This window comes from Artibeus jamaicensis, unplaced genomic scaffold (genome assembly GCF_021234435.1).
Source record: "Artibeus jamaicensis isolate MK-2021 breed Jamaican fruit bat unplaced genomic scaffold, CSHL_Jam_final scaffold_833, whole genome shotgun sequence".
Lineage (NCBI taxonomy): Eukaryota > Metazoa > Chordata > Mammalia > Chiroptera > Phyllostomidae > Artibeus > Artibeus jamaicensis.
The window spans coordinates 13,786,158-13,812,657 of NW_026522056.1; the positions used below are offsets into that span (position 1 = coordinate 13,786,158).

Consider the following 26,500-nt stretch of genomic DNA (forward strand, 5'->3'; position numbering starts at 1 on the left):
AAACTTTCTGCAAAAAAAGTCCAGGCCCCATTGGCTTCTGTGGGAAACTGACCATATATTTAAAGAGGAATTAAGCCCTGACTGTGTGGCTCTGACGGTTGGGCCTTGTCCTGTAAAATGAAAGTCACCAGTTCGATCTTGGTCAGGGCACATGCCTAGGTTGCAGGCCTAGTCCCTGGTTGGGGTGCGTGCAAGAGGCAGCCGGTCACATAGCAAGGGATTACTTCTCAACTCATTCTTAGAGGCCTGTGTAGCCCTAATACCAAAATCTGTGACGTTGTAAGGAAACTACAGCTAAATACTGTCAATGTATGTAGATGCAGATATCTGCAACCAAATATGAGCAAACTGAAGGAAACAGTGTATAAAAAAGATGATACACCATGGCCAAGTGGGATTTAACCTAGGAATGTAAAGTTTGTTCAAAACATGAAAATCAGTCAGGGCAATAAACAGTTTATTGGACAAAAACCACATGATCATCTCAGTAAAGCCCGAAAAAGTGCTGTCAAACCCAATACCCTTTCATAATAAAAATAATGAATTGGTCAGCGTTTATCTACAAAACATCCACAACTAACATCCTTCTTAATAGTAAAAGTCTGAATACTTTGCCCCGAAGTCTTGCAGAAAATAAGCATGTCTGCTCTTACCACTTCCATTTAACTGATGATGATACTGCAAACCTTTTATTCCGGGCCCTGAGTTCAACATTTTATCTGCTTAAATTTTCGCTGTAGCTCTGTGAGGTAGTTTCATGCAAAGCACCTGCACTGGCGTGTTCATTTCAGCCATAACATTGATTCATTTGCTTACAACTTCAAATCCTTTAACTGTTGGGTTTTTGGTTTTGTTTTGTTTTGTTTGTTGCCACCAACAGCCTTCAGTTTGACCCGGCACCTCGTCGTGGAGAGCCTCACGTTACCCGGCGCACCCCAGACTACTTCCTATAAACTCCTCCCTGGGAAAATCCTGCCTTTGTATGTGGAAGTGTACTGGCTTAAAAATACACACACTCACACACTCACACTCAGCCGCAGTAATCTGTGCGTATCTGTAACAGATTGGGAATTGGGCTCTGTCTTGGCATTAAACTGTATCATGGACCAAAACATGCCACCCTCGCCACGAGCACTGAGCGCCACGATGAGCGCTGAGACGGGAATGCAGTGCAGTTCCAGATGAGTCGGTCTTAACAGTCTGCCTGCCGTGTCTGTAGTGAACGTTTTTGGACTGTCAGAGCAAAAATACCCCTTCATCTCCTTTGGCACTTACTTGGACATTGTAGTTTCGGTGTTTAACTGGCATGGATTAATAGAGTTGGGATTTTATTTTTAAGAAAAATTCACAAGCTAACTTTCACTTAATCCATTATCCTTTATTTTACTGAAATGTGTAATTAACTGAAGAAAAGATTCTTCTTGGAAGTATGTAGTCATAACATTTAAAGACATTTCCCTTCATCTGAACTGAATCACGGTTTTACGTCGATTGGCATATTACTGTGTGTTTGTCTGACGGCGCTTGCATCCCTGCGGTGTACTGAGCAAATAAACTTTTCATCTTAAACAAAAACATTGATTTACTGTGATATACTTGAAATGAAACTTTTATTATTTTAAAATTTGATATAAAATCTTGTAATGAACAGTGGCGTTGAGGTCATTTAAATTAATGTTCTTTGTATAAGGCTTATGAGAAAAAATTTAAATAGGACCTGATGTCTTTTAGATCATGAAAAAGTCATTTGTAGCCTAAACATTTTGTTAGGTAATTTGGGTTATTGTATTCAATGTTTTTAACTATGAATTGTATCTAAAACTGTAGAATATTACGTAGCTGGGAAGACTCTTTTAAAAAACAAAATATATGACTAATCTCCAAAAGAGTTTAGTAGAAATACTAGTAATCACACTAAACAAATGTACATGTAAATTCCCAATAGTAGAGGAGAGAATGGGGAGTCGGTTTGGGGGTGAAAGACACAAGAGGAAAAACTATGTGTTTGTACAAGAAAAGGTGGTAGAAGTTAACTGTAAATATCTGAAAATTATAATCAGTGTGAATGGATGGAATTCTCTAATTAAAAGACAAAGGGTCAAATGTGGTTTGTTTGTTTTTTAACCAGCTATATACCCATTATCAGACACACACCAACAGCAAAGCGAGTTGGGTAGATTGAAAATAAAAAGATACAATAGATCAAGAAAGTACTGAACAAAGGACATTTGAAGTAGTTATACGAATATTAAGTGGATTTGTGATAAAATTGAAGAGCAGAGGGTCAATGCAAATGAAGTTAGACTTCCTTTACCTGTGTGCACACACCAAAATAGCCTCACTATGGTAAAAACAGTAATCCTTAGAAATGCAGAGGCAAATTGAAGTTCCCGTTACAGTGGCAGGTTGCAGCTTCCTTTTCTATTATTAAGTCAAAAAAGATGTGGAAGATTTGAGTAACATTTTAATAAGCTTGATGTAATGAACATACCTAGACCTCTGCACCCTAACAGTTCACATTCTTGTCAGGTTTCTAAAAATTGGCGATTGTTACATATCAAAAAACTTTTTAAAAAATTGATTATGTCACACTAAAATCTGACTACAGTGCAGTTATTTTAGAGGTCAATAACAAAAATACAACTTTCTGAAAGCCAATTTGAAATTTGAAAAATGAGGATCCAAGATGAAATAAAGGAAACTTAAATTCTATAAGATAAAATTCAGAAAAACTCTGTAAAAATGTGGACAAAACATAGAATACCCAAATTTTGAAAAATTAAGAAAATTACATTCATCTCCCTATTTGAAAACTTAACTATTGCAAAACTACAGTTTTTGAGACAGTATAGTACAGGGGTAAATGGACACACATAGATCAATGAACAGAATCGAAAGTCCAGAAATAAATGCTTAACATTTAGAGAAAATTGTTTTTCAACAAAAACAAGGCAGTTAATTGAGGGACAGATTTGTCTGTTCAACAAATAGTGTTAGAATAGTTGTACATCTGCACGGAAAAGGATGACTTTAGATGCTTCCCTTAGAAAAACAGTCACCAAAAATGGATCATAGATTCAAACATACGGCCTGACACAAACTTGTACAAGAAAACAACCCCTTTCAGACCTTGGGTTGGGCAAAGATTTCCTAAATAACTACACTGGAAGAATGGAAAATGAAAGAATTGGTGAATTGAACCTATTGAACCAAAAATAAAAATTTTTGTGCTTCAAAGGATGGAGTTAAAAGACAGTACTCTGCAAGAAAGTATTTGCAAAATGTATCTGATAGAGGACTTGTGTCCATGTTCTGTGAGAACTCTCACCACTGAGACTATTCAGTCACATGGGCAGAAGATGTGAACAGACACTTCATGGAAGAAGCTGCACAGATGGCTAAGAAGTACATGAAAAGATTCACATCTGCCATCTTGGTATTGGTTTTCTGTTTGCCCCATATATTATTTTTTTCTTAATTCCTTTGGATTAATGGAATATTTTTCATTTATCTCCTGAGTGACATACTAGCTGTATCACTGTGTTCTGTTACTTTAGGATTTTTGGTATAAATCTTACTGTCTACCTTCAAGTAATGTTGCATAGAATTTAGCATAAGAACCCTGTAATGTACACTTCCATTTACCCCTTATCACTGTGCTGTTGTCATATATTTTGCTTTTTTACATGTATTAAACACCCTATATAACATTACTACTTTTGTTTGAACATTAATTAGACTTAAATTTAAAGGAAGTTAAATAAACTTTTATGTATTTACTCATGTTAATATGTACTATTTCCAGTGCTCTTCATGTCTTTGTGTAAATTCCTATTTCCTCCTGGTATAATTTTCTTCAGCATTAAAGACTTACTTGACTGTCTCTTGTAGTACAAGTCTGCCAGTGATGGGTTTCTTCAACTTTTGTGTCTTAAAAGTGTTTCATATTCATTTTTTATGGGTATTTTTACAGGGTGCAGAATTCTATCATTACGCAGAGACTTGGAACCCAGAGACGAACTCTACTTGTGATGGGCTGGCTGCTGTCACCTTGTGCTTAGAGTGGGGCGGGGGTGCTAGGTTTCCCCTGTGCCCACTTTCCCTTGTCCCCGCATCCCTGTGTCGGAGAGAGGCCCTTCTTCCTGCTCTTAAGCTTCGCCATTTGTAGACTGCTGTTGCTTCCCATGTGTGCTAGGCTCGTGGTAGGAGCAGGTGAGATGTCCTGTTGTCCCAGATCCGCCTCAGTCTCAGACAGTGCCTTTGTGCTTTGGCCTCCGAGCTGGGGTTACCGTTCCTCCTGCCTGTGGCAGACAGACTCTGCCCTGTACCTGGGGTGGGTCCAGGGAGGTGGTTTGCTGAGTCATCCCCAGCAGTAGCAAACACCTGTCGTTCCCTGCACCTGCTCCTCCCCAGCCGCACTGAGTACCTGCCTGTATCCTGGGAGGAGGCGCATGGATTTTGCTTTTACTGCTTTTCCAGAAACAGGTCTCTTGCCAGTGTCCTTGTGGCCGTAGCACTTGGTTGACTGACCCCAAGAAGCTAGTGGAGCTTTGAGTGTGTCCCTCTGCAGCCACCTCCCTGTTTGCACAGAGGTGGCTTTCTCTGGTCGTCTGCACACCTCTCTCTCCTCGTGAACACTGATGAAGGCCAGAGAAGAGCTTGCAGGTGAGCGGAAAGTCCTCTTGTGCCTGAGTCCCCCAGCCAGGACTGGCTGCATGATGTGTGGCCTGTGCAGTCCCACACAGCCTCACCCTTTGCAGGGCCTTGTGCTGCCTTTGGCGCTGTGCTGTCACCATCCTGAGCTCTTTAATTTTGAGCAGGGAGTCCTGCCAGCATTTGTATTTTGCACTGAGACCCACACACTAAATAACCAGTCCCATTCCCAAGTGATGCAGTGACCCACACTTGGCCTTGAAACCTGTGAAAATCTTCGCTGAGTTTTCCTGATTGGCTTGTACAGCAGGGAAAACTGTCCTGCGTCTTCCGGGTGGATTGTCCTCTCTAGTCCAGTTTCCCTGATGCTTTGCAGCCTCTCTCTGCCAGCTGCGAGCTCAAAAATACTATGATTTTATATTGTTTTTTGTTGGGGTTTAAGAAATGTTTTTTGCCGCTTTCTACATCCCAAGTGAAAGTCCCAAACTGCTTTATGTTTGAAATTTCTTATTTTTAGGCTCTCAATTTCAGCCAGCAGTGCAATTAACTAATTAAGGCTAGTCACACACCCCCGCCCCTCACCTTAAAGGGGAATGTCCTATTTCTTTTACAGTTTAAGGAAAAGATGACTTTATGCTTTTTATTTATTTTCTTCTCTTGAGAAAACAAAATACCCTTAGTCACTGTCATTAGAGTAGAACAATCTAGAGTGACATGTTTTGCAAACAAGCAGCTACTGTATCATTAAACTCAAAAGACTTATCACCCACGTCAGTCCATTACAGTGAGGAAGTTTACAAAGAAGCATGACCGGAGATGAGTAATAAAATTAAGGGGAATTCTCTAAGGACATGTGGCTTGTGTGCCGGAGGTGAATAGGTTATCAAGTGCACTCCCGAGCATTTGGACTGCTTTTTTTTAAATACCCAGAACATTCTTCAGTATCGTGAAGGTGTAGGCCTTTAACATTTTTCAATTCTACTCTTTCACTAAAGTGGTTTATTAAACACAATAATAAATGTGCTAAGTTGAAATAGGATTCAAGTTAGTTTTCCCTGTTTTGTTTTGTTTTTAATCTAAAGCTATTTTAAACCACAGCCTTATTTTATCATTTGGCAATTTTACAAGTCTGCTGCTTTTTTATCATGAGCCTGTTATCTTGAAACATTTTATCCTGGAAAATGATGCAAAAATAGTATAAAGTACCCCAATGTACCTTTTACTTAGTTTTAGTATTTGTTAATCTATCTCCATCTGCTGTCCCCCCTCCAATTATTTTGAAGTATATTTTGACCATAATTTATATATTCTAGTTTGTGTCTTCAGGGAGAAAGATATTCTTTCCCCACCTGTCTTTCCCTTTTCCTCTCTTCCCTCCTTCCCTCTCTTTCTCCTAAGCACAGTACCATCATCACACCTAGGAAAAATGACTAATTAGTCACCAAGAATCTAAAAATTGAAGGCATCTGTAAACTCAGAGGAAGAATTAGCTTTTGCAGCCCATGGAACAATTGATCATCTCTATTTATGGCTTCCAGTTGTACACTCAATTGATGGTGCTTTTTCTGCCTTTAAGGGAAATGTATTGGCCCACAAAGAAATGGCCCCGATGATTTTAGGATTGGAAATTGGGAGGAGGGAAGAACCTTTATCCCACAAATTTTAGGAGCCATTTGTTAATTATTGAAATTTTGGCTTTTTAAAAGAAAATTTTTAATGGTACTTATTTTCTGTAGTCAGTAGCCTTGGAAACAGATGTGGATGAACAGCTGAATATAGGACCTGTGAAAGTCTGATCAGAAGGTAAATATGAAAGTATTTCTCTTGTATTTGTATTTGAGTCTGTTCCAAAGACTAATCATGGGAGCTTACTGAACCTTTGAAAGGAATCCTAGGAGCTATTAACAGCTAGAGAAACCAAAGGACTTACCCAGAAAAGTAAGTCATTCCTAAGGACATCTTCACATTGTTGGGGAAAATGCCCTGAAAGTTCTATGTGTTATTGCCACATAGCAGATTTCCTCACACATTTTAGCCCAAAACATTTACTTCCTCCCATGGTTTCCATGGGTCAGGAATCCAGGAGCAGCTCAGCTGGTGGTTCTGGCTCAAGGGCCCACATTCAGCTGCAGGCACAGTGTCGCCAGGCCTGTGATCCCAGGGTCTGATTGGTGCTGGAGGATAAGTCCAAGCTTTCTGTAGGCAAGAGGCTTCAGTTCCTTGACTCATGGTCCTCTCTGCTGAGCTGCTACCACAGGGTCTCCATCAGAGTAATTGATGGGACAGAGAAGAGCAATAGAAGTGGCAGTCCTTTATAATCTAAAGAGACATACCATGACTGCGGATTCTTAAATAATGTTTCATATCAATGTTGATGAAGAAAGAAGTTGATGCCCAGCCGGCAGACTGAACTGGGGCCGAGGCCCAGCCCCCCACCTCCTCGTGTTGCTGTTTAGTTCCTGGCACAGGGCTGCCCCGACCCCTGCCGTGTTGGGTGAGTGAGTGACCTGAAAGAGCACCAAGACAGCAGTTACAACAGTCCCCTTCAGTCCAGTCGCAGAAGTGACACACACCCCACTTCTGTGAGTTCTGTTGGTGCCACAGACCAGCCCCAGTATCATGTGGGAGAGGACTCCACTAAGGTGCCACCACAAGGAGGCGCAGGTCACTAGAGCCACCTCAGGGGCTGCTTGCTCATGTCCTAAGTAGATAATTACTGGGTAGCTTTCACAGTAATCAATTTTCCCAAAGGATCTAAAGTGTGGGGTCTTTGTTTTTTTTTAACCTGTGGCACATAAGCTTAGAACAGCCTGGCAGAACATACAGGAAGCAGGCATCTTCGCCATATTTATGCCTGGATATTGAGATTATGGGTAATGTGCTTTTGTGCTTTGTGGTTTTGAAATACTTTTGTAATTAGAAAAAGATTGTTTACATAGGATATCCCAGAAATAAAATTAAAAATTGAGACAAGTTACTACTCATTTTCAAACATGTATTAAGAATCTGCTATATACTAGATACCTCTGGAAGATAAAAGATATAGTCCTTGCTTTTAAAGAATTATGTGTTTGGGAGAACAAAACAGCTAGAACACAGTGTCATTCCACAGAAGAGGTAAAGGAGCATTAAAGGGCCACAGACTGAGGAGTCGGGCTGACTGACTCCTCAGACAGAGCATAGGGGAAGAAAAGGGGAGTGACCAGAACAAAGTTCACAGCCTTTTAATACTGCATTATAGGGCAAAGGTACATAAATCCCAGACATAAGTGAAGATTAATCCATACCTAATAAAAGAACTTTAAAGCTGTAAAGGGCTTTGAATATTCTTCCAAAGTTCTTCACTTCTAGAAAGACAGCAGAGTAAACATTCCAACTTAAAAGACCTTGAAGAGTTTCACTGAATTGTAAAATATTTATAGTGTGATTAAGATGAATTGATGAGGCAGAAACTAAAGTCATAGGCTTCGTTTTTCTGGTTCTTACTTACTTTTTTAGAGGGCAGAACGGGGAGGGACAGAGAGAGAAATCAGTCTGTTGTTCCACTTATTTATGCATTCATTGGCTGATTCTTCTATGTGCCCGGACTGGGGATCAAGCCCACAGCCTTGGTGTACCAGGATGATGCTCTGACCAACAGCTTACCTAGTCAGGGTCCCTGCGGTACATTATAAAGTGACATTCCAAAAATAATTATGTGCAGAGAGTAGTCCTTATATTCTCATGGACATCAACATCAGTGTTACTGGCGTGATTTTAATGTGAATCCTTAAGGTTGTCACATAAGTGATTTTATGTAGGACAGACAGTTCTCATTTCTAGTTGCTTGGCTCTTTTTCTTCCACATTGAGTATGGTATCCACAGTTATTCCTACGTCCTGCAGTGTCCTGCAGTGAAGGCCTCCCTCCACTTCCAGAGGCCTTCTGGGAAAGGACGTGGAAAGGCTGTACAGGGAGGTGTGGTACCCAATCTTCAGCATCCAGTCAAATAGAGCCTAAAAGGTAAGAAACATAGTTGTAAGGCCCAGGGACTACTGGCACCCACAGTCAGCAGAGGTGTTTAACAATCAGCAAAGTCCCAGCCTCGCGGAATGGGAAGATTATGCAATAAAATGATTGAAAACAAATGGTTAACATTTTGGATAAAAATGATTTAGATCATAATCTAAGCTACATCATAACCATGCAAGAACTAGTGGGTAATGGAACAGAGTTAATACCAGCTGCTTTGAAAGCACCTTACCCACCAAGCTGTGAAAATGTGATGACAATCAATCAATAAAAAATGGGAAGAACAAGAAAATTTGCAGGAATCACGGTTCAAAAGACCTGACATACCTAACAGCCTAAATCTCTGCAGCACAGAACGCACAGAAATTCCCTTTACTCTCAACATGGAGCACGTGCAAGTGCTGAGAGACCAGACGAGGACGTGAGAACACCTCTCGCACTGCGTGGGAATAAACTATTGCCAAAGTCAATATAAAATAGGCATGTCCTCACCTGTGAACTGCAAGACTTCAAAAACCTCCTCCTCAGGACCCTCCCACTCGGACACCGGAGAGCAACAGTAACTGCCTGGGCAATGAGAATGTTCGGATAAGAATTCCAGTGCGTTGCTCTTTGCGATTCCAAAATTACAACATCTGCCGTTATAAAACTCACATGAGGTTTTGTAGGAATTTAGCTCTGAGAGAGTAGACCAACATAAATTAGATCTGGATAAAATTCACTCTAATCATAGAAATAATTTTGAAACAAAACCGTCTTCCTATTGGTTGAGACCAGTGACAGCCTTCGAGAGAGGACGCGCGAGGCTGCACAGTGCTGCCTGTGAGGCGCACATCCGGATCGCAGGTGGGCCTCACAACCGACCCACCAAACCAAGCAGATCCAGTGCCATCTCAGTCTGGAGATGAGAAAGGCGAGATTGGAGGGAAACAGTTACGCAGCCCGCTCGGACTACAGGCCCCTGTCGTGCAGGCCGGTGGGAGGCGGCCTCGAGTCCAGTGGGAGCAGCCCCACTTTGTCTGCCGTGCGTGTTGCGTTTCCCCATCATCTTTCCTTCGATAAAGCTGAAGGTTTGACAGCGAAAAATAGCTGCTAGCATATTGATGGACATTCTAAAAAGAAAGTATAATGAACTGGTCATTTCTTCTGATGTTCATTATTTACGTGTCAGGAAACCCTTTCTTACGGTCCCATCATCATACCCCTGGGAGTTAATGTGAGAACAGCACATAGAATTCACAGCAGCGTCAGAAGATACTTCCATCCAAGTAGGGGAGGGACCTGACTCACATCCAGACGACCTGAGCTGTTACTACTTCTACCAAAGTTTTATAATAAAACAGATACGAAATGACTGAATCACAGATTGAAGGCCAATTCTGCCTATTTTTAGAAGTAAAATCTAACTTTTTCAGTGATTTTTTTTCAAATAGTGATTTTATAGGAGAATTAAAGCCAAATGCTTTATGAGAAACTAGGGTTAAAATACAGTGCATTCATGTTTTCCATTATAATTAAATGAAACTTGAGGGAAACAGACTATCATAATTTGAAATCTAGCAGTTGTTCTGTTATTGCAGGGACCGTGAAAGTTGGTCGTGCAGTTTCTCTTCGTGTTACTGACAGTGTAACAGACTGACTGATGGATGGGGAAGGGGCCTGGGGCACTGTCCAGAACTGAAAAGTAAGTCACTGTGACAAACAGACTGTTCAATGACATCTGAAGTAAAAGGAGCAGCAATAATGAATGTCTGGTTTCCAGGTACTCTTGAAAATGAAGTAAGACAGCATACGAGAGTGAAAATAGTTACTGTGGTAATATGGTAACATTATATGGTGATTTATAAATTTCAAATTTTCTTAAATTCTACAGTTACTATCTTTTCAATTAAAAGTAGAACAGTAACACATGGTAAATATTCTGTTGTGAATTCTAGACCACCATGAATTATTTCCTCCTCTCATTTTTAAGTCTTACCATATTATTTTAGAACTCTAGGGATAGTTGTAAGACCAAATACGTAACAGGCACTGAAAGTCAAGGTGTTCTGCTTAAGGAAGAATTGCGTCAATTACGTTTCACACCCCTCCCTCCCTCATCAGAAATCCATGTTAGCCAGTAGTTCCCTCATCTATTAGGCGGCTCCTAAGTCCAAGCGAGTTTCCACTCTAACGAGGATTTTCTCATACAGCTCAGTATTATAGACTCACAGTTGTATGTACAGAAATATACACACAGTGAAAGCTTCCCCTGGTTCTGATAACCTTTAGAATGAATGGTAATCCCTTTCCCTAGCGATAGAGGAGTATAAAAACGGCCCTCCATTCTGTGGGCGACACCAGACATTTAATGGGCCTGACTTTACTAAGGAAAGAGAGAATTTCCTGAAAATTGTAATTTCCAGTATTCCCAAAAGTGAAATTACATTTTTACATAAGTACTTACAAGACAGTTATACAACTTAGGGATTAAAATATACTTGTTTTTAAAGTTTTCTTTTTTAAAAATTGATTTTATAGAGTGAGGGGACGAGAAACATTGATTTGTTGTTCCACGTATTTATCCATTCAGTGGCTCCTGCTTGTATGCACCCTGACTTGGGATCGAACCCACAACCGTGGCATATCAGGACCATGCTCTAACTAACTGAGCTACTCAGTCAAGGCTAAAATATACTTGGGTGTTTTTTTTTTAATCAATTTTTTATTTCTCACCCAAGCACACATTTCCATTGGCTTAGAAAGAGAGAGAATCGTCGATGTGAGAGGACAACACCGACTGGCTGCCTCCCGTGCGAACCCAACCAGGGATCAAACTGCAGCCTAGGCGTGCGCCCCGACTGGGCCTCGAGCCGGCAGCCTTTCACGGTGCAGAGTGATGCCCTCACCAAGCCACACAGCCAGGGCTAAAATATACTCGTTTTAACAGGGTCAGGCTTTCCATATGGTGACCTGTCATGATTACGTAATGCGATACACAGTGATTATAATACCAGAGCCGAGCTGTTCAGTTGACAAAACAGGACACAGTGTTTTTTCAGAAAGCCAGAAACAACATGACTATGTCACTTGCAACACATTATTTATTAGGTATCCTGAAATCTTGTGTGCATGCGCAGCCCCCAGGAGGCCTCGGTTGTCCCAGGAGACACCTCAGAAACTTCCTACCTGAGGCTGCAGGTTCATTCAAGTGAGACGGGATGAGTTACTTAGGTTCGTTCCAGCTCTGAAATTCCACTACTCTGACTTACACTCTAATGAGTGCCTCACAAAATACCACCTCACAGGTATTGGAGAAGGGCCGAGAAAACTAAACGGAACGACGGTAAACAGTGGAGAGGAGAGCACCGTCAACAGCCTCTGTGGCAGAGGTGGCTCAGCGTTTGTAGGGTCACAGATCTGAGACGGTGAAGAAAAACACCACCCTTTCACACACAATCACAAAAAGACATAAACGAACAGAATTCACTGACAACCTAAGGTCTGTAACCCGTGTATCTTTGGATTACAACAGACAAATTGCTGTTTTGTGGAATGTCCTGTTTTAAAGCCAGAGTAAATTCATCAAAGGGGTTCCCTGTCAAACCGGAGCTGTGTTTAAATACTCCTGTATTAGGAATTGTTGTCATAAAAACCAAACCAGAGCTTGACAAGAAGAATGTAGAAGTGTCAGGAGGGCTATATCGTAGGCATAAATTTATTGCATATAATGAGGAATTAGAAGTTTTTAAAAAAAATGGTGTTTCTCCTGCACTACACCCTTTATTATCTCTTTCAGTAAGACTTTCAGATTTTCCTCTGATGTCCAAAGTGCTAAACGTACGTTGCAGATGTGTTGACAAAAACGAGACGCTCCTATGACTTTCACGGCCGTCTCAAGGACGGTTAAGTACTCAGTGTAGTCACTGATCCCACATGACACAAAACCGTCAGGGCTCTCCTTTGCCTAAGCAACCTGATGGCTTTCAAGTATGTCCACCCGTCCTCTGGAGATGTGTCTAAAACCAAGTGGGACAAGGGCGGGAAGGCAGCACAGATTGTAATGAGGCAGCCGGGCAGAAAGCAGCTCAGCGCACAGTGGGGTTCACTCTGACCCTGCCCACCAGTCAGCAGAGCATCCTTGCATTCAATCATTGACAAGGTGGCTGCGTTCTCCTTTTCTCTTTTCTTAACAGGAAAACTGCAATTTGAAGTCATCTGCCTGTGTTGATCCTGATTGATCGATAATAAGTAACTCTGCCCTAGCTGGTGTAGCTCAGTGGATTGAGTGCAGGCTTGCGAACCACAGGATCGAGGTTTGATTCCCAGTCAGGGCACATGCCTGGGTTGCAGGCCAGTTCCCAGCAGGGGACGCAAGAGAGGCAACTGTACATTGATATTTCTCTCCCTCTCTCCTTCCCTTTCCCTCTAAAGATAAATAAGTGAAATCTTAAAAAATAATAAGTAACTCACTTGCTCACCTGAACTTTTGGAAAGGCTTATGTATTCTTTTTTGGGTTTTTTGGATGAATTCATTGGGGTGACTTTGGTTAATAAAATTATGTAGGTTTTGGGTGTGCAATTCTATTGAAAAGCCCATGTATTCCGTCCCTGCCTGATGCAGCGGGAAGGCTCCAAGCTCTGAAAATGCACTCAGTAGACACCAGGCTTCCAAAACAGGCCTTGAACCAAGGGGTTGGGTATTACAGCACATTCAAAACAAGACCTAATTACAGTGCAATTATATAAACACTTACGCTATCCTTGCTCTCAGACCCAAATTTAGATGAACATACGTGATGCTAAAGGAAACAAGATACATTTAATTCTCAAAAAAAGAAAGTAAGCTTACTTCTTCAGCTGTTTCAGGAGGTTCTTCCGGTAAACCTGGAACCTAAAGAATCGTAAGTATTAGTAATAGGAATATAAACATTTTGAAGACAAAAAAGTAATCCTACCCTGGCTGGTGTGGCTCAGCAGACTCAGTGCCAGCCTGCGAACCTAAGGGTCGCTGGTTCAATTCCCAGTCAGGGCTCATGCCTGGCTTGCAGGCCAGGTCCCCAGTAGGGGACACATGAGAGGCAACCACACACTGATGTTTCTCTCCCTCTTTTCCCCTCTCTCTAAAAATAAATAAATGAAATCTTTAAAAAAAAAGTAATCTCAACGAGAAGAGTTCCTTTCAATACAGATATTAGATACACCTAAGTTTGATGAAATCTTCACTTCATACACCCATGTAAGTTGACAATGAGAATGAGCTCAATTAATAAACATTTCTGGGTAAGCAACTATGTGCTAACAAAAGATCATAAAAATAAGATTTTAGATGACAGGTATCAATCTATACACATATAAGTAATTTTGTTTTAATGACATTCCAAGATACTATATAAAAGGTACTTTAAATATATATATATATATATATTTTTTTTTTTTACTTATTTATTTAGAGAAAGGGGAAGGGAAGGAGAAAGAGTGGGAGAGAAACATCAGTGTGTGGTTGCCTCTCACATGTCCCCTACTGGGGACGTGGCCTGCAACCCAGGCAAGTGCCCTGACTGGGAACTGAACCGGCGACCTTTTGCTTCACAGGCCTGTGCTCAATCCACTGAGCTACCCCAGCCAGGGCTAAAATGTACTGTTTAAAGAAACAGGGTAATTATTAAGTCCAGTAAGACCTGAAAATTATTTAGGTTCATACATACATACATTTTAAGAGGGCTACATATTTTTATTCATGGCTCTCACAGGACTGGTTAACAACTTTGGTAGCTTTCCTGATTTACTCATTGCTTCTCCATGTCTGTTAATCTATTAAAAACCAGATGTCCAAAACTTTTCTCTTACTGAAATACTTGTTACCAATAATTTCACCTCTAGGGACACTTTTTATTTTTTAATACTATAGACTCCATGTTTAAAACATTGTTTTTTAAGATTTTATTTATTTTTCAGAGAGGGGAACGGAGAAAGAGGTAGAGAAACATCAGTGTGTGGTTGCCTCTCCCACGCCCCCCGACTGGGGACCTGGCCCACAACCCAAGCGTGTGCCCTGACTGGGAATTGAACTGGCAACCACTTAACCACTGAGCCACATCAACCAGTGCCATGTTTTATAACATTTTATCTAGCAAACAGTAATTGTATTTATTTATTAAATAAACCATCTATTTTCCTTTGGTATCAAAAGCATGTTTTAGTCCACTAAAATTTACTATCAGCATGAAATAATCTTTGCTATTAACAAACAGAAAAGACTCTTGATTTTTTAATTAGTCCATAGAGTTCATTAGACCTTTTTGAAATATTAGAAATAGTTTGAACGACCAAATTCTCACCCGCAGGCCCCTGGAAGGGACCAGGCAACCCGACTGAGAAGCATACATTAGAAACCTCTTTCAAGGACTGGGAAGATAACTACCAGCTTTCCCTAAGAGTCAGTAAAACAACCTTCTTATTTCTAACCTTTGCTAGCTTTAAATTTAACTTAAGGATTAAAAATTTGAAAGGGAAGAAGGAATAATAAACCTGGGCACCGTGCCAAAGTGAATGGTCACTAACACACTGCCTAGAAGGGTCATGAGGAAAATGAGACACGTGAACACTAGCCACTCACTAAGAAGGGCTTACAGCTACCCACAGGAATGTTTCCTTAGGAAAGACTACAGTTTTTATTTCTACGTAATCAAATTACTTCCTCATAAAGAACTTAACTATTTTCTAAATTTACTATCATTTATCTTCATAGCCTCCTGAGTTTGGTTCAGAACATGAAGAGTAAGCAGGAAAAGTGCTCAGTGAAGGTGATCACTTGTAAGGTAGAGGGAAGACATGACCCAGATTAGAAGCCGGTCCTCCTTCACTCTGCACCGCCTCGTCCCCCCAGGGTATTCCCGCTGCACAGCGATGCTGTGCAGTGAGCCGGCACGAAGTAACCAACCTCCTCCGGCTGTTCGCCAGGTGGTGAAACTTTGGTTGAAGGCTTAGGCAATTTCCGTCTCTTCGCTGCTTTTCTGTTGGATGTTTCAAGAGATGTCTGACTCTCATTTTCAAGCACTGAATCTTCATCACCCTAGTCAAGAACAACATAATTTCAAGAGAGATGCTTTCTATCAACTTTATTCACAATAATTACTTCTTTTATCCTGACGGAATCTCAGTAAAAAATATAATGTAAAGCTATTATAAGACCCTACAAATTAAAACATTATCTCCTTAGAAAGTAAAACATGGAGCTTAACATCTTGTAGATACTACCCTTACCCTGCTCTGGGGTTCTCTGATAGATACAAGGCTAAAAGAGACCTTTCCATTTTAATTGACCCCAAGTTTTTCAGAAAGATGGAAGAAAGAAGACAACCTGGATAATATCCTTTACTCTTTCCAGGAAAGGAAGTAAGGCAGTGCAAGGAATTAAGCCTTAAAAGCTGTGAAAATAGAACATATATGTAAAAACAGGTCCTGGTATATGACCATGTAAAACTTCTGTAGCTGAATGCAGCCATAGTATCTTGTTCCATATAATCATATCCTCGTTCTCAAATTCAAACTTGGAGCTTGCATTTGAATTAACAACTTTAGGAGGCAAAGGATTTTATTCCAGAAATCAAAGATTTTTACTAATATTTTTAAACCTTCTTCCTTAGCAAGATACTTAAGTGTCAAATTCTCAAATATAAACTTAATAGTTCACAAATGGCTTTCTTCCATATCTGCTGACCTTCTAAAAGTTCTCTATCAGACTAACATGGACATCGTTTTGGTGGGTAGTTTTCCCCCTTCCTTTACCCTAACAGAAGTTGGTGGAAGGAGCGTGGGGAATGGAAGTCCCAAGGTTGTGATGCTGAACAGTGAAGTTACCAGACTTAACTGCTTCACTGCAAATTATGGGGCTGGATCAGCTGACAGATACACCTGATTTCAGCTCTAACTCTCCAGTTCTCATGTTGATAGTCCTAGGAGCCTTCAGTTGTAACACCAAAGGTCTACCCTGTCCAACTTTTTGTTGTCCCTACTACCTAGGTTAAAAACAGTCACCGCGTGAATCAGTCATTTTGCCTGTTGCATTAGGCTGTGTCTTCCTGGTACTACTAATATTGGGTTGGCCAAAAAGGCCGTTGTATTTTTTCTGTATGACAGCTCCAAGTAGGTGCTTAGTTGTCTTTAATGTCATTGGAAACAATTTTGTTAGACTGTATGGTGACAGCTGTCACATCAGTGTGAGTTTAAAAAGAATTTACCAAAATGGGTGAATTTTGTTCAGCCACTTTAATATTGAAGATGGAAGAAAATACACAACATTTTTGGCGTATTACGCTTTATTATTTCAGTGTGACTCAAATGCAAAGAAAGATTTGTGCAATGTATGGAGAAGGTGCTGACTGATGGAACATGTCAAATGTGATTTGCAAAGTTTCTTGGTACTACTGACATTTTGGCCAAATAACTCTTTGCTGTGGGGCTGTCTTATGCATTGGAAGATGTTTAGCAGCACCCTGGGCCTTTGCCCTCTAGAAACCAATGGTGGGAGATAGCCAACCTACCCAAAATATCCAAATCAGTAGTCATTGGTGAAAATGAAAAATGTGTCTTTTATTTTAGAGAAAACATAACAGACTTTTTGGCCAAAAAATATTAGTAGTACCATGAAGACACAGCCTAAATGCAAGGGGCAAAGTGACTAATTCACGCTGTGACCGTTTCAGGAGACAAGGTAGGCTAAAATCAGGCTATCACCACAAAACTGAAGACAACTTCGATTCAGAAGTGAAATCACTACATAGAGCAGATGCATTTTTATTGTCCATCTTTCACACTGACTTTATTACCCCCTTGATTGTTTCATGACATGTTTATCATTATGAAATGAATAAAAACATTCTGCTTCACTGCAGGGATCCCGTTCACCTTTTACTGAATCATTTTTGTTACAAGCTGGTGAAAGGTGCAGTAGAAACAGAAAGCAAGTGAGTCTTTGGGGCAGAAATAATCTTACATCTAAAATCTACGGCCCGTTATTCTAAAACTCAGTTCCTTTATGCATATCCTTTTCCCTCTTTAAGAAAACAGAACTGTAAACTTCCATTAGCAAATGACAAAATTCATACTCAAGGCCAAAGGAAAAGAGTCAGAGGTTGATTGGGCTTTATAAAAACAGCCAAAGGAAATAAATATAATGTGAGCTTATATCTTGGAGATCTTTCTTGGGGAAAAATCTGAATTCCCTCATACAATACACAGTGTTAGAGTCAACAGTTTTCTTAAAGATTACCTCATGTTAAAACTTTTCAAGGCTCTTAGGTTTTATGTTCCCAGGCACTTAACCATTGGACACGCAAATGTGCTGAATAAAAGTTGATATACAATCATTAATAAAGATTCCTAAAACGCCTGAATTAACAGTTTAACATCAGTTGCCATTTAAAAAAATCAATATTCAAAACGAAAAATGGAATATTGTCTAACCCCAAGTTTATGACCATTGCTTAACTTCCAGGTTTCCCCCGTCATTCGATAAAAGCGCTCTTCCAGTTTTTTCAATTTCATTTCTTGGTGAGGTTTTAGAACATTCTCTATGTATCTGCTGGCCTGTCCAAAAAAATAAATTAAGTGTTATTACTATTCATTAACATTCCTAAGATTTTGCATTGTCTATATAGTTATCATCAAGAACCAGATAAGAAATTGTCTTTTAGTCCTGGCTGGTGTAGCTCAGTGGATAGAGCTCGGGCCTGCGAACCAGAGGATCGCAGTTAGATTCCCAGTCGGGGCACATGCCTGGGTTGCAGGCCAGTTCCCAGCAGGGGACCCACGAGAGGACCCACGAGAGGCAACCATACATTAATATTTCTCTCCCTCTCTCCTTCCCTTCCCCTCTAAAGATAAATAAAGTCTTTTAAAAATTGTCTTTTCACACTTAACTCAGTTTTGCCAAAAAAGCAGCATCCTCCACTTCTCCATCAGTCACTCCTAAAAATCTGCGTGTGGATAATGCAAATAAAAACAAATACTCTACACTTACGGTTGTCTGGCCATCTGCCTCTATATCCTTTAATGTGTTCTCAGTGCCACAAAAACTTACTGAGCCCCAGCCTTCAAAAGCTGGAAACAACCTAAATGTCTAGCAGCAAATGAATGGATAATCAAATTTTGATAGTTCCCGTGCAACAGAATATTAGCCACAAAAAGGAGTGAAGTACTGATACATGCCATAAGGATGAACCCCAGAAAATATTATGTTAAGTACAAGAAGTCAGACGCAAAAGGACATGTAATATGATCCCATTCATGTGAAGTGTCCTGACTAAATAAATCCATACGAACAGAAAGCAGATTGGTGGTTGCCAAAGGGTGGAAGGAGGGAGGGAATGAGAAAGTAACTTTAATGGGCATGGGGTTTTATTCTTCATGTTTTTTTACACTCAAGCCATGAATGCACAGGGAATGGGTTCCAGCAGCGCAGCCTCCTTCCCTGCGGTTCTCGCGAAGTGCGCTTCTCTGGGTGGAGCAGGTTGGTGCCTCAGTGGGACCTGCGTACCTTTCTCTTTGGCTTCCTTCTTTTTCTGATCATTGTCCTTCACACGTTTCAGGAAGCTATTTCAGCTCCTAGAGTGGTTAATACGCTAAACACATGCATGAATTCTCTGGGCTGGAACCCTACCCAACAGTGCCCACCGCACGCTGGGTGACACTGTAGACTCTTCCAGTTTGCCTTGGAAACATCTGTGGGGCCCCTAGAAGTGCCCATTCCCTTGATGTCTACAATATCACCTTTCTCGTAGATTTGCATGTATTCTGCCAAAGGAACAAAACATTCCGTGTTTTCTAAAGGCCTTGAGAACACAGAGCAGGTGCCTGTATGTTCTGGCCAAAGTGTGGGGTTTTATTTTGAGGTGAAGAAAATGTTTTGGAACTAGGTAGAAGTAGTCATTGCAGAACGTTGTGAATGCTGCTCTAAATGCCAGTCTTGTTCTGACTGTACACTTTAAAATATTAATAGTTAACTTTTTGTCATGTGAATTCAACTTCAGTAATTTTTTTAAAAATCTGAGCACGGACAGAACAAGAGACCTAAATTGTAAGTGCTGCAGGTATCTTTGTGTTCTTTCCAGATACATTCACTGGGAACTGTGCTTTACCTTTTCACCCTGTGCCTCCTGTTGTTTTTTTCTTGCAAGCTTTTGCCTTTTCTCATTCTCCTCTTCTTCTTCTAAGACATCAAAACATAAAAGTGTTTTCAATTCCCAGTTCTCCAGAAACTGAGTGCTGTTTTCTCTGAAAACAAACTGTGGATCTTAACATTTTTTTGAGAAACAACTCTTCAAAAAACAGGTATTTTTTAAATAATGAAAATGGATACATAAAGACAGTTGAAACTAAGAAATCTGTAAGTAAAATGAGTAAGAAACGGTCCGTTCTGAAACAAGAACTGTAACCCATTAGTATGACATGTTATAGCTCCGGTGGGGAGGCTTCAAGGATGCTTGTGATGGGCTTGTGACAGCAGGAGAAATAGACAGTGGGTGGGCAGGCTGATTTTTACTTATTTGAAGAAAATCTGACAGTAACTAGGCCCTGTACACAATCTTAATTACTAATTCGTTTCAGCCTTCAGTGATGATTATGTCTCAAAATTGCCAACAAAAAATGTATCAAAATGACTTCCACTCCTGGCAACGAAAAGGTACAGTTAAGGTACGAAGCTGTCAGGTGTGTGTTCCCCCTTATGTATAAAACATACAGTACTTGACCCAATAGTTTCACACCAGCAGCAAATATTCTCCTGACACCGAAATATGTTTAGAACATTTAGTACAAAATGTGTTTCTTAGAGAAGTTATAATCAGTTATTTTAATTCTCCAATAGAGTAATTTGAAATATGAGTGATTGAAAAATTTGTCAAAAGGAGAAACATTGATTTCCAAAATCTATGACTGGGAGATACTAAAGCATCTACATGTCTCCTATAGTTGAATAGTGTAAAGTTTTAGGATTCTGATTTTATTCATAGGTAATCTGAAAGGGCTACAAATTAAATGCTAATCATTTTCCTTTTATATTTATTTACATTTAAATAAAACAAAACACAAGGCCCCAAATTCACTATTGGCAAACTTTCTAATAGGCTACAAGAATGTAGGCATGAGTTTTAGGCATATGTTGAGGTGAACTACAATATTGTTTTTAAAGGCTTCTAATCCTGCCCCAGAACGACTCTGTAACGCACAAGGGCACACCTTGGGAAGGAGGGACTTGCAGTGGCACGTACGTGTTCCACACTGCCCGGGTGCCAGGCCCAGCTCATCTCTGACAGGCCCTGTGATGCCTTGTGCAGGTGGTGGACTTGGCCGACTTTGTGAACACTGTTGAGTCTAAGCTAGCATTCAGAGTGGTAGCGGAATAATCTTGTACAAGCATTGGCACCATGATAGAAAAGTTGAACACAAATGTAGAATTGTGCCAAAGTCTGCAAAAATTACTAGCAGATAAAAGGCTTCTAGTACAATTTTCACTTGTCAAAAAAACAAAACTAAGCTAAAAACAAGTATGGTTTCCTAAAAATAAGAGCACCTAACTACGTATATGTGAGAGAGAAGTGTGCAAATAAAAACATGCCAGAATGGAATGAAAAATAATTTAGGATGAAAAGCATTTAGAGATTAGTGGTGGATATTGTTAACATTTGCAGCATAGTTTATAAGCTGTAACTCTCAAATAGCAGTTAAGCTGCACAAAAACACAATTAAAAATGAGAATTTCCAACATGCCAACTTACAAATTATATAGTTTCTTTATACTTATATAAGGAAAAGGTATGATTTCTCATAAAAATGTTGGGATATACAGCCCATTAAAAATCATGACTGAAGTTGTAATGATTACCTTGAAATTACACTGCACAAGTAAAGGGTAAAACGGTTCTCATCGTGCAAAGTTCCAGTATAAGTCAAGGAAACAGGTTGCAGTAAAAAAGTGTAAAAGGGTAGGTAAATAATAATCTTACCTTTCAGATAAACTTGGGAAGATTTGAACGAGTTAAGCCATGAGGTAGTCACAGAAATAATTAAAGTAAGAAGAGCAAGCAGTAAGAAAATCCGGCCACACAGCAAAATTATATCTTTAATTCCTTATAAAGGTAAAAAAAATAAAATTAAAAACATTTTATTGATATAATAAATAACACATTTAGAAGATTATTTGTATTAGAAAAGTACAGTAAGTTTAAGGTATGCAACTGTCTTAGGATTTTTCATACAGTCTCTTTTAGGTACCAAAATTCATCATGGTTGTCAATACCAGAACAAGTTTCCAGAAAACACTTCTAGAATATCTTTTGTCTCGGGAATATAGGCATAATTCAACTGATTGCCTGCATTATAAATATTATGACTATCAGTAATACATAAATTCTGGTTTCCCTTTTGCCCAGAGGAGATAAAATTATCCACATATTTAGGAATTAAATGACGGTGACCGCATCATCTTTTCAAATTCTAGTTCTATTTAAAAAGTCATTCCCAGCCCTGGCTGGCGTGTACGGCTCAGTGGTTTGAGCGCAGGCCTGTGAGCCAGACAATCGCGGTTCGATTCCCAGTCAGGGCACGTACCTGGGTTGCAAGCCCAGGCCAATTCCCAGCAGGGGATGCACAAAAGGCAACCATACATTGATGTTTCTTTCCCTCTCTCTCCTTCCCTTCCCCTCTAAAGATAAATAAATAAAATCTTTTAAAAAAAAAAGTCATTTCCACCCTGGCTGGTGTGGCTTAGTGGTTTGAGTGCCAAGCCAGCCTGCAAACCAAAGGATCACCAGTTAAATTCTCAGTCTAGGGCACATGCCTTCGTTGCAGGCCAGGCCCCCAGTAGGGGGCACGCAAGAGGCCACTACACACCTGATGTTTCTCTCCCTGTCCCTCCCATCCCCTCTAAAAATAAAATCTTTAAAAAAAAAAAGTCATTCCCACCAAAACACGAATTTATTTTTCTGTTAAATTATGGAACTATGTACTTTATTTCTCAGTTCAGTCTTTCGTAAAGAAAATTACATTTTTGCCTAGAAAAAAAAATCAGTATTTGGTTCTACATTATTTTAAGAACCAAGATAAAATATCAACAAAAATGTAACAAATGCCTACTTTTTGTAATTTGGTAAATGGTGAAATAAGGAAGTTGGGCTAAAAATGGTTTCTACCCCTTAGGAATTTTTAATTTTGTTTTTTAAGTCTCAGATATTATCAGGCAGAGGTATAGAGGAACCATTTTACCAATGGAATGGGGCCAGTAGGTAGTGAATTAACTAAAAATTAAAGAAGCAATTACATATACAAATAGAAATACGTTTGTTTCTATTGCCTACATTATAAATATTATGACTATCAGCTATACATAAATTCTGGCTTCCCAGATTTTTTTTTTTTTTTTGCATCATGGCCCTCAGGCTTTTGCCAGCATTAACCATTGATTCTGGTGTTGTTTGATTCCAAATGGGCAGAGTAGAGATGGATGCTCTAAAGGGAAAGGAGCAGAGTTCTGTAATAGGTAAATGTGAATTTAACATTTCTGTTTGTCATTTCGATAAAGGTCTTGTTAGATTCCAACACATTTGAATTGAATCAGGCTTCTAGAAGCTCTTTGTAAAGTTTTTTTTAAGCATTTTGTTTTTTATTTTAGTGTGTGTGTGTGTGTGTGTAAATTAATTAGGGTAAGGGAGGGACCAACTGAGGACCTCGCCCCCAAACCAGGCATGTGCCCTGACTGGGACTCTAACCTGCGAGCAAAGTTCGCAGGACGGCACTCAATTCCCAGCGCCATACCAGTCAGGACTAAAGCATTTTTTTTGTTTAACTCTAAAACAAAAAGCACTTTAATTTATTTCAAGCAACATTTCTGGGGACCTGACTTCTTAGGGGTGGCTGAGGGAGAGTGGAGAGGCAGGAAATAGTAAAACTGAGTTTCATCAGGGTCTCTAACTTTAGAACTAAGTTTAATGAGGGAGAACTGAACTGGCTCCCCACAGGTCCACCATTTTCCTTTCATTGTTCTTATTTTTGGCACTACCAACTACTCGGCGTTATTCTGACCACACGTAGGAGTCATCCTCGAGTCCCTCATTTTCCTCACCCTAAACGATCCATCAAGAAGTGCTGTGGTTGTACTTTGTAAATATCCCACGTCTGTGCACATTACGTCGGTTACCATCCTTGTCCGGGCCACTATCACTACTTGCGTACTTTAAAAATCTCACCTGCTTCACTGCCTCCCCTATTGCTTCCTTCCTAAACATTCTCCACAGTGAATCCAGTGACCTTTTTAAAACCTTAAGCCATTTAACCTCCCTACATCTCAATTTCCTTAACTGTAAATGGGAGTGATTTTAACAGTAACCGCTGCCTACGGATGTAATGAGATAATGAATAAAAAGCATTTCGTCGTAGGCTTATAATAGATGTTCAATGAATGTTATCTTCAGCCACCCACCCCCTTAATCTTTCCGACCCAGCCACTCCGGTCCTTTTCCTCCAACAGGTCAGAATTCCTTTTGTCTGGAGTGTTCTTGCCTCGGGCCTTACTGAAAAGTGCTTATAGAATCCACAGAAGGCCTACATCCCGCCGCCCTGTTTATTTCCTTTGGAGCATATCAACACAGCTTGAAAGTGGTGTCTATGTTTGTCCCTGGGCTTTGTGCGTCTTCTCTCCTTACACGGGAAATTTCAGATCTGCAGGGACGCTTTTTCGCCGAGTGGGGACTCCGCCTCCCCGGCCCCCGGGGACTTGCTCCCGGGGGGCCCTAGCGCGCCGGAAGACGAGCGCAGGCGCGATGCAGCCTGGGAGTTGTAGTCAATGCCGGTACTCGTGCAGCCCAGTAAGCGGAGTTACCAGGGTGTGAGCGCCGAGAGGAAAAAGTCAACGCTTACCTAGGTCCGGGATTCCCCGCCGGAGTTCCAGACACAAGAGGGGGAGCGCAGAGAGGAGGAAAATGCCAACGACCCCGGGAGATGCCATGGCGGAGGAAGGCCCTCCTTTTCCGGCCCCGCCTCCCCGAGGACGGTCCCGGGCACCGATCCCGAAGGCGGGAATTCAGGAACGCTAAAGCGTGGAGGCGGGTCGGTTCTCAGATTGGATTTTGAACTCTGGCAGAGGAGTTACCAGTCAGCTCCGCACTTCACACGGTGTCCGGCGAAGGCCGCTCGGGCCGCCCGCCAAGCCAAATCTTGTGAAAGCGAAGCTTGAGCTCCCGCGTGGTGGGACCCAGGAGACGAGACCAGCAGCGCCTGCCCTTCGGCCTTAGGGCGCTGGAGACAGCGAGCTCTCGAGAGTAGAATCAGGTGGAAGAGAACGTGTACGCGCAGTGGACGCTGGGGGTAGACAGCCTGGCCCTTGTTCTTGGGTCGTTAATGGGTGATTGTGGACTTTTGGGTCGAGCTGCTAAGCACCACTGCCTTCGGAAGCACCTGCCTTATCTCTTTAACGGTTCCTGGCTCATCCACAGTCTTCGGTGCCTGCAAAAAGACGATTCAACGTGGGGGCTGGCACCTAATTCCAGATCCTAGAGAACTGCTACCCTTTGTACCGGCTGCTTGTCAGTTTTCCAACAGGTGTTAGTTGTTCATGACTCGGCCTCACAGTTTTGTGATTGCGGACGAAAACGGCACCACATACTAAACCTCACAAGCTCCGGGGTGGCCTGCATGACAGCCTTACAAACTCAGAGACAGAAAGTAACCACATAGGGTGGTCTGAAATTAAAACTTGATAACTAAAAGCGGTTCGTGATGGGTAGTCATGTCCTAGGACAGTATTTTTCCCTAACAAAGGTTAATTTTTACCTTACCCCTGAGCCTGTCGTCCTTATGCATGTAGGATGAAGTACTTGATAACAGGCCTTTGGAATAACGGAGTAATTCTTTTTTCAAGATCCCCTCAAAGTTCAACCACCGCACCAGAGGAGAGACCAGAAAGTCCCTCATTATTTTTATACTGTGAATTGTTGAGTGGTAACTATCCGGTACCCACCTACATAAAATAAGTATGTGTCTATTCATTTTATGTTTTCATACAGTCCCAGAGGTTTCCCTGTTTTGCTTTCTCCCACCTCCCTAATCTATCACCAGTTAATTTCATGTAACGCCCTTACATCTTCCCCTCCGATTTTGATGTAGAAAAAAACTGGAAAAACTGCCATTTTCCCAAGCATTTTCTCAGTCTGTTGAGATTTTGCTTCCTGGTAATTTGCAGTTTGGCTCAAATAAGCTCATAAAAATCCTTACAGGTTTGGGCATTTCTTAGGCGGACACTTCTTTGCCATCACATGACTCACCCGTGTGGTTCTGCTGCCAACCTGAAAGTTAAACTATGGAGGTCCTCACAGCTTAACAAGATTTCATGTTTTGAATTTTTGTTTCTGACCCATCCATCGGTCCTCCCTCCTCACCTTGCAATTTAATTCAACAAACATTTCTTGAGCCCCACAGTTTGCCTGGTACTGTGGAGATTCAAATTAGTGTAAGTTACTGAATTTGTTCTCACGAAACTCAGTTTAGCGGGGAAGATAGCCCTGGAAACAGATAAATACAACTTGAGTGCCTAAATGCAATGATAGGGATACTCCAGGGTGGTACCGAATCCTACCCCTACACCGGGGCTTGGGGGAAGGCTCTCCTAAAAGAAATCATGACCAAACTGTGTTGTAAAGGTTAGGAATGGGGGTGGGGGCACACAAGGAAGAGTGGCAGTTTTAAGTGTAGACAACAATGCAGAGGAACTACCCACAGTTAAAATATTGCAGTTCAGAGTTTGAATGGAGGTGCCTATGGGTTGGGTGGAGCTAGGACCGTGGAGGCCTTTGCTTTGTATATA

General features: G+C 40.9%; 2 protein-coding genes across 4 annotated transcripts in view; one reads left to right on the forward strand and one right to left on the reverse strand.

Annotated features, from left to right (window-relative positions):
- The window catches only part of PPP2CB (protein phosphatase 2 catalytic subunit beta), a 32,187-nt gene extending 28,398 nt beyond the window's left edge, over nt 1-3,789 (forward strand). Inside the window, exon 7 of the mRNA XM_037128752.2 lies at nt 881-3,789. Coding sequence (XP_036984647.2) covers nt 881-953 — 73 coding nt within the window. The 3' untranslated portion in view covers nt 954-3,789. The remainder of the gene's footprint in view (nt 1-880) is intronic.
- Nucleotides 3,790-7,861: 4,072 nt separating this feature from the next.
- UBXN8 (UBX domain protein 8) lies at nt 7,862-24,976 on the reverse strand. Of its 3 annotated transcripts, XM_053659885.1 has the most exons (8): nt 24,559-24,860; nt 21,651-21,773; nt 19,785-19,855; nt 18,112-18,234; nt 15,587-15,718; nt 13,496-13,537; nt 9,157-9,231; nt 7,862-8,648 (listed from the first exon to the last, which is right to left on the reverse strand). In XM_053659885.1, exons 1-8 carry the CDS (start codon nt 24,644-24,646, stop codon nt 8,472-8,474), a joined length of 831 nt encoding a protein of 276 aa, XP_053515860.1. In that variant the 5' UTR covers nt 24,647-24,860; the 3' UTR covers nt 7,862-8,471. The 3 variants fall into 3 exon arrangements, with proteins under 3 accessions (XP_053515860.1, XP_053515862.1, XP_053515861.1); XM_053659887.1 differs by lacking the exon at nt 21,651-21,773 and having other exon boundaries at nt 24,559-24,976; XM_053659886.1 differs by lacking the exon at nt 9,157-9,231 and having other exon boundaries at nt 24,559-24,869.
- Between the last annotated feature and the right edge of the window lie 1,524 nt (nt 24,977-26,500).

Coding starts and splice junctions, on each gene's coding strand:
- UBXN8 (XM_053659885.1), bottom strand. CDS start 24,646: ATGGCATCTCCCGGGGTCGTTGGCATTTTCCTCCTCTCTGCGCTCCCC. Junction 18,235..19,784: donor AGGAGGCACAGGGTGAAAAG/GTAAAGCACAGT, acceptor TTTTTTGGACAG/GCCAGCAGATACATAGAGAA. Junction 9,232..13,495: donor CTCCTGAAACAGCTGAAGAA/GTAAGCTTACTT, acceptor CTCATTGCCCAG/GCAGTTACTGTTGCTCTCCG.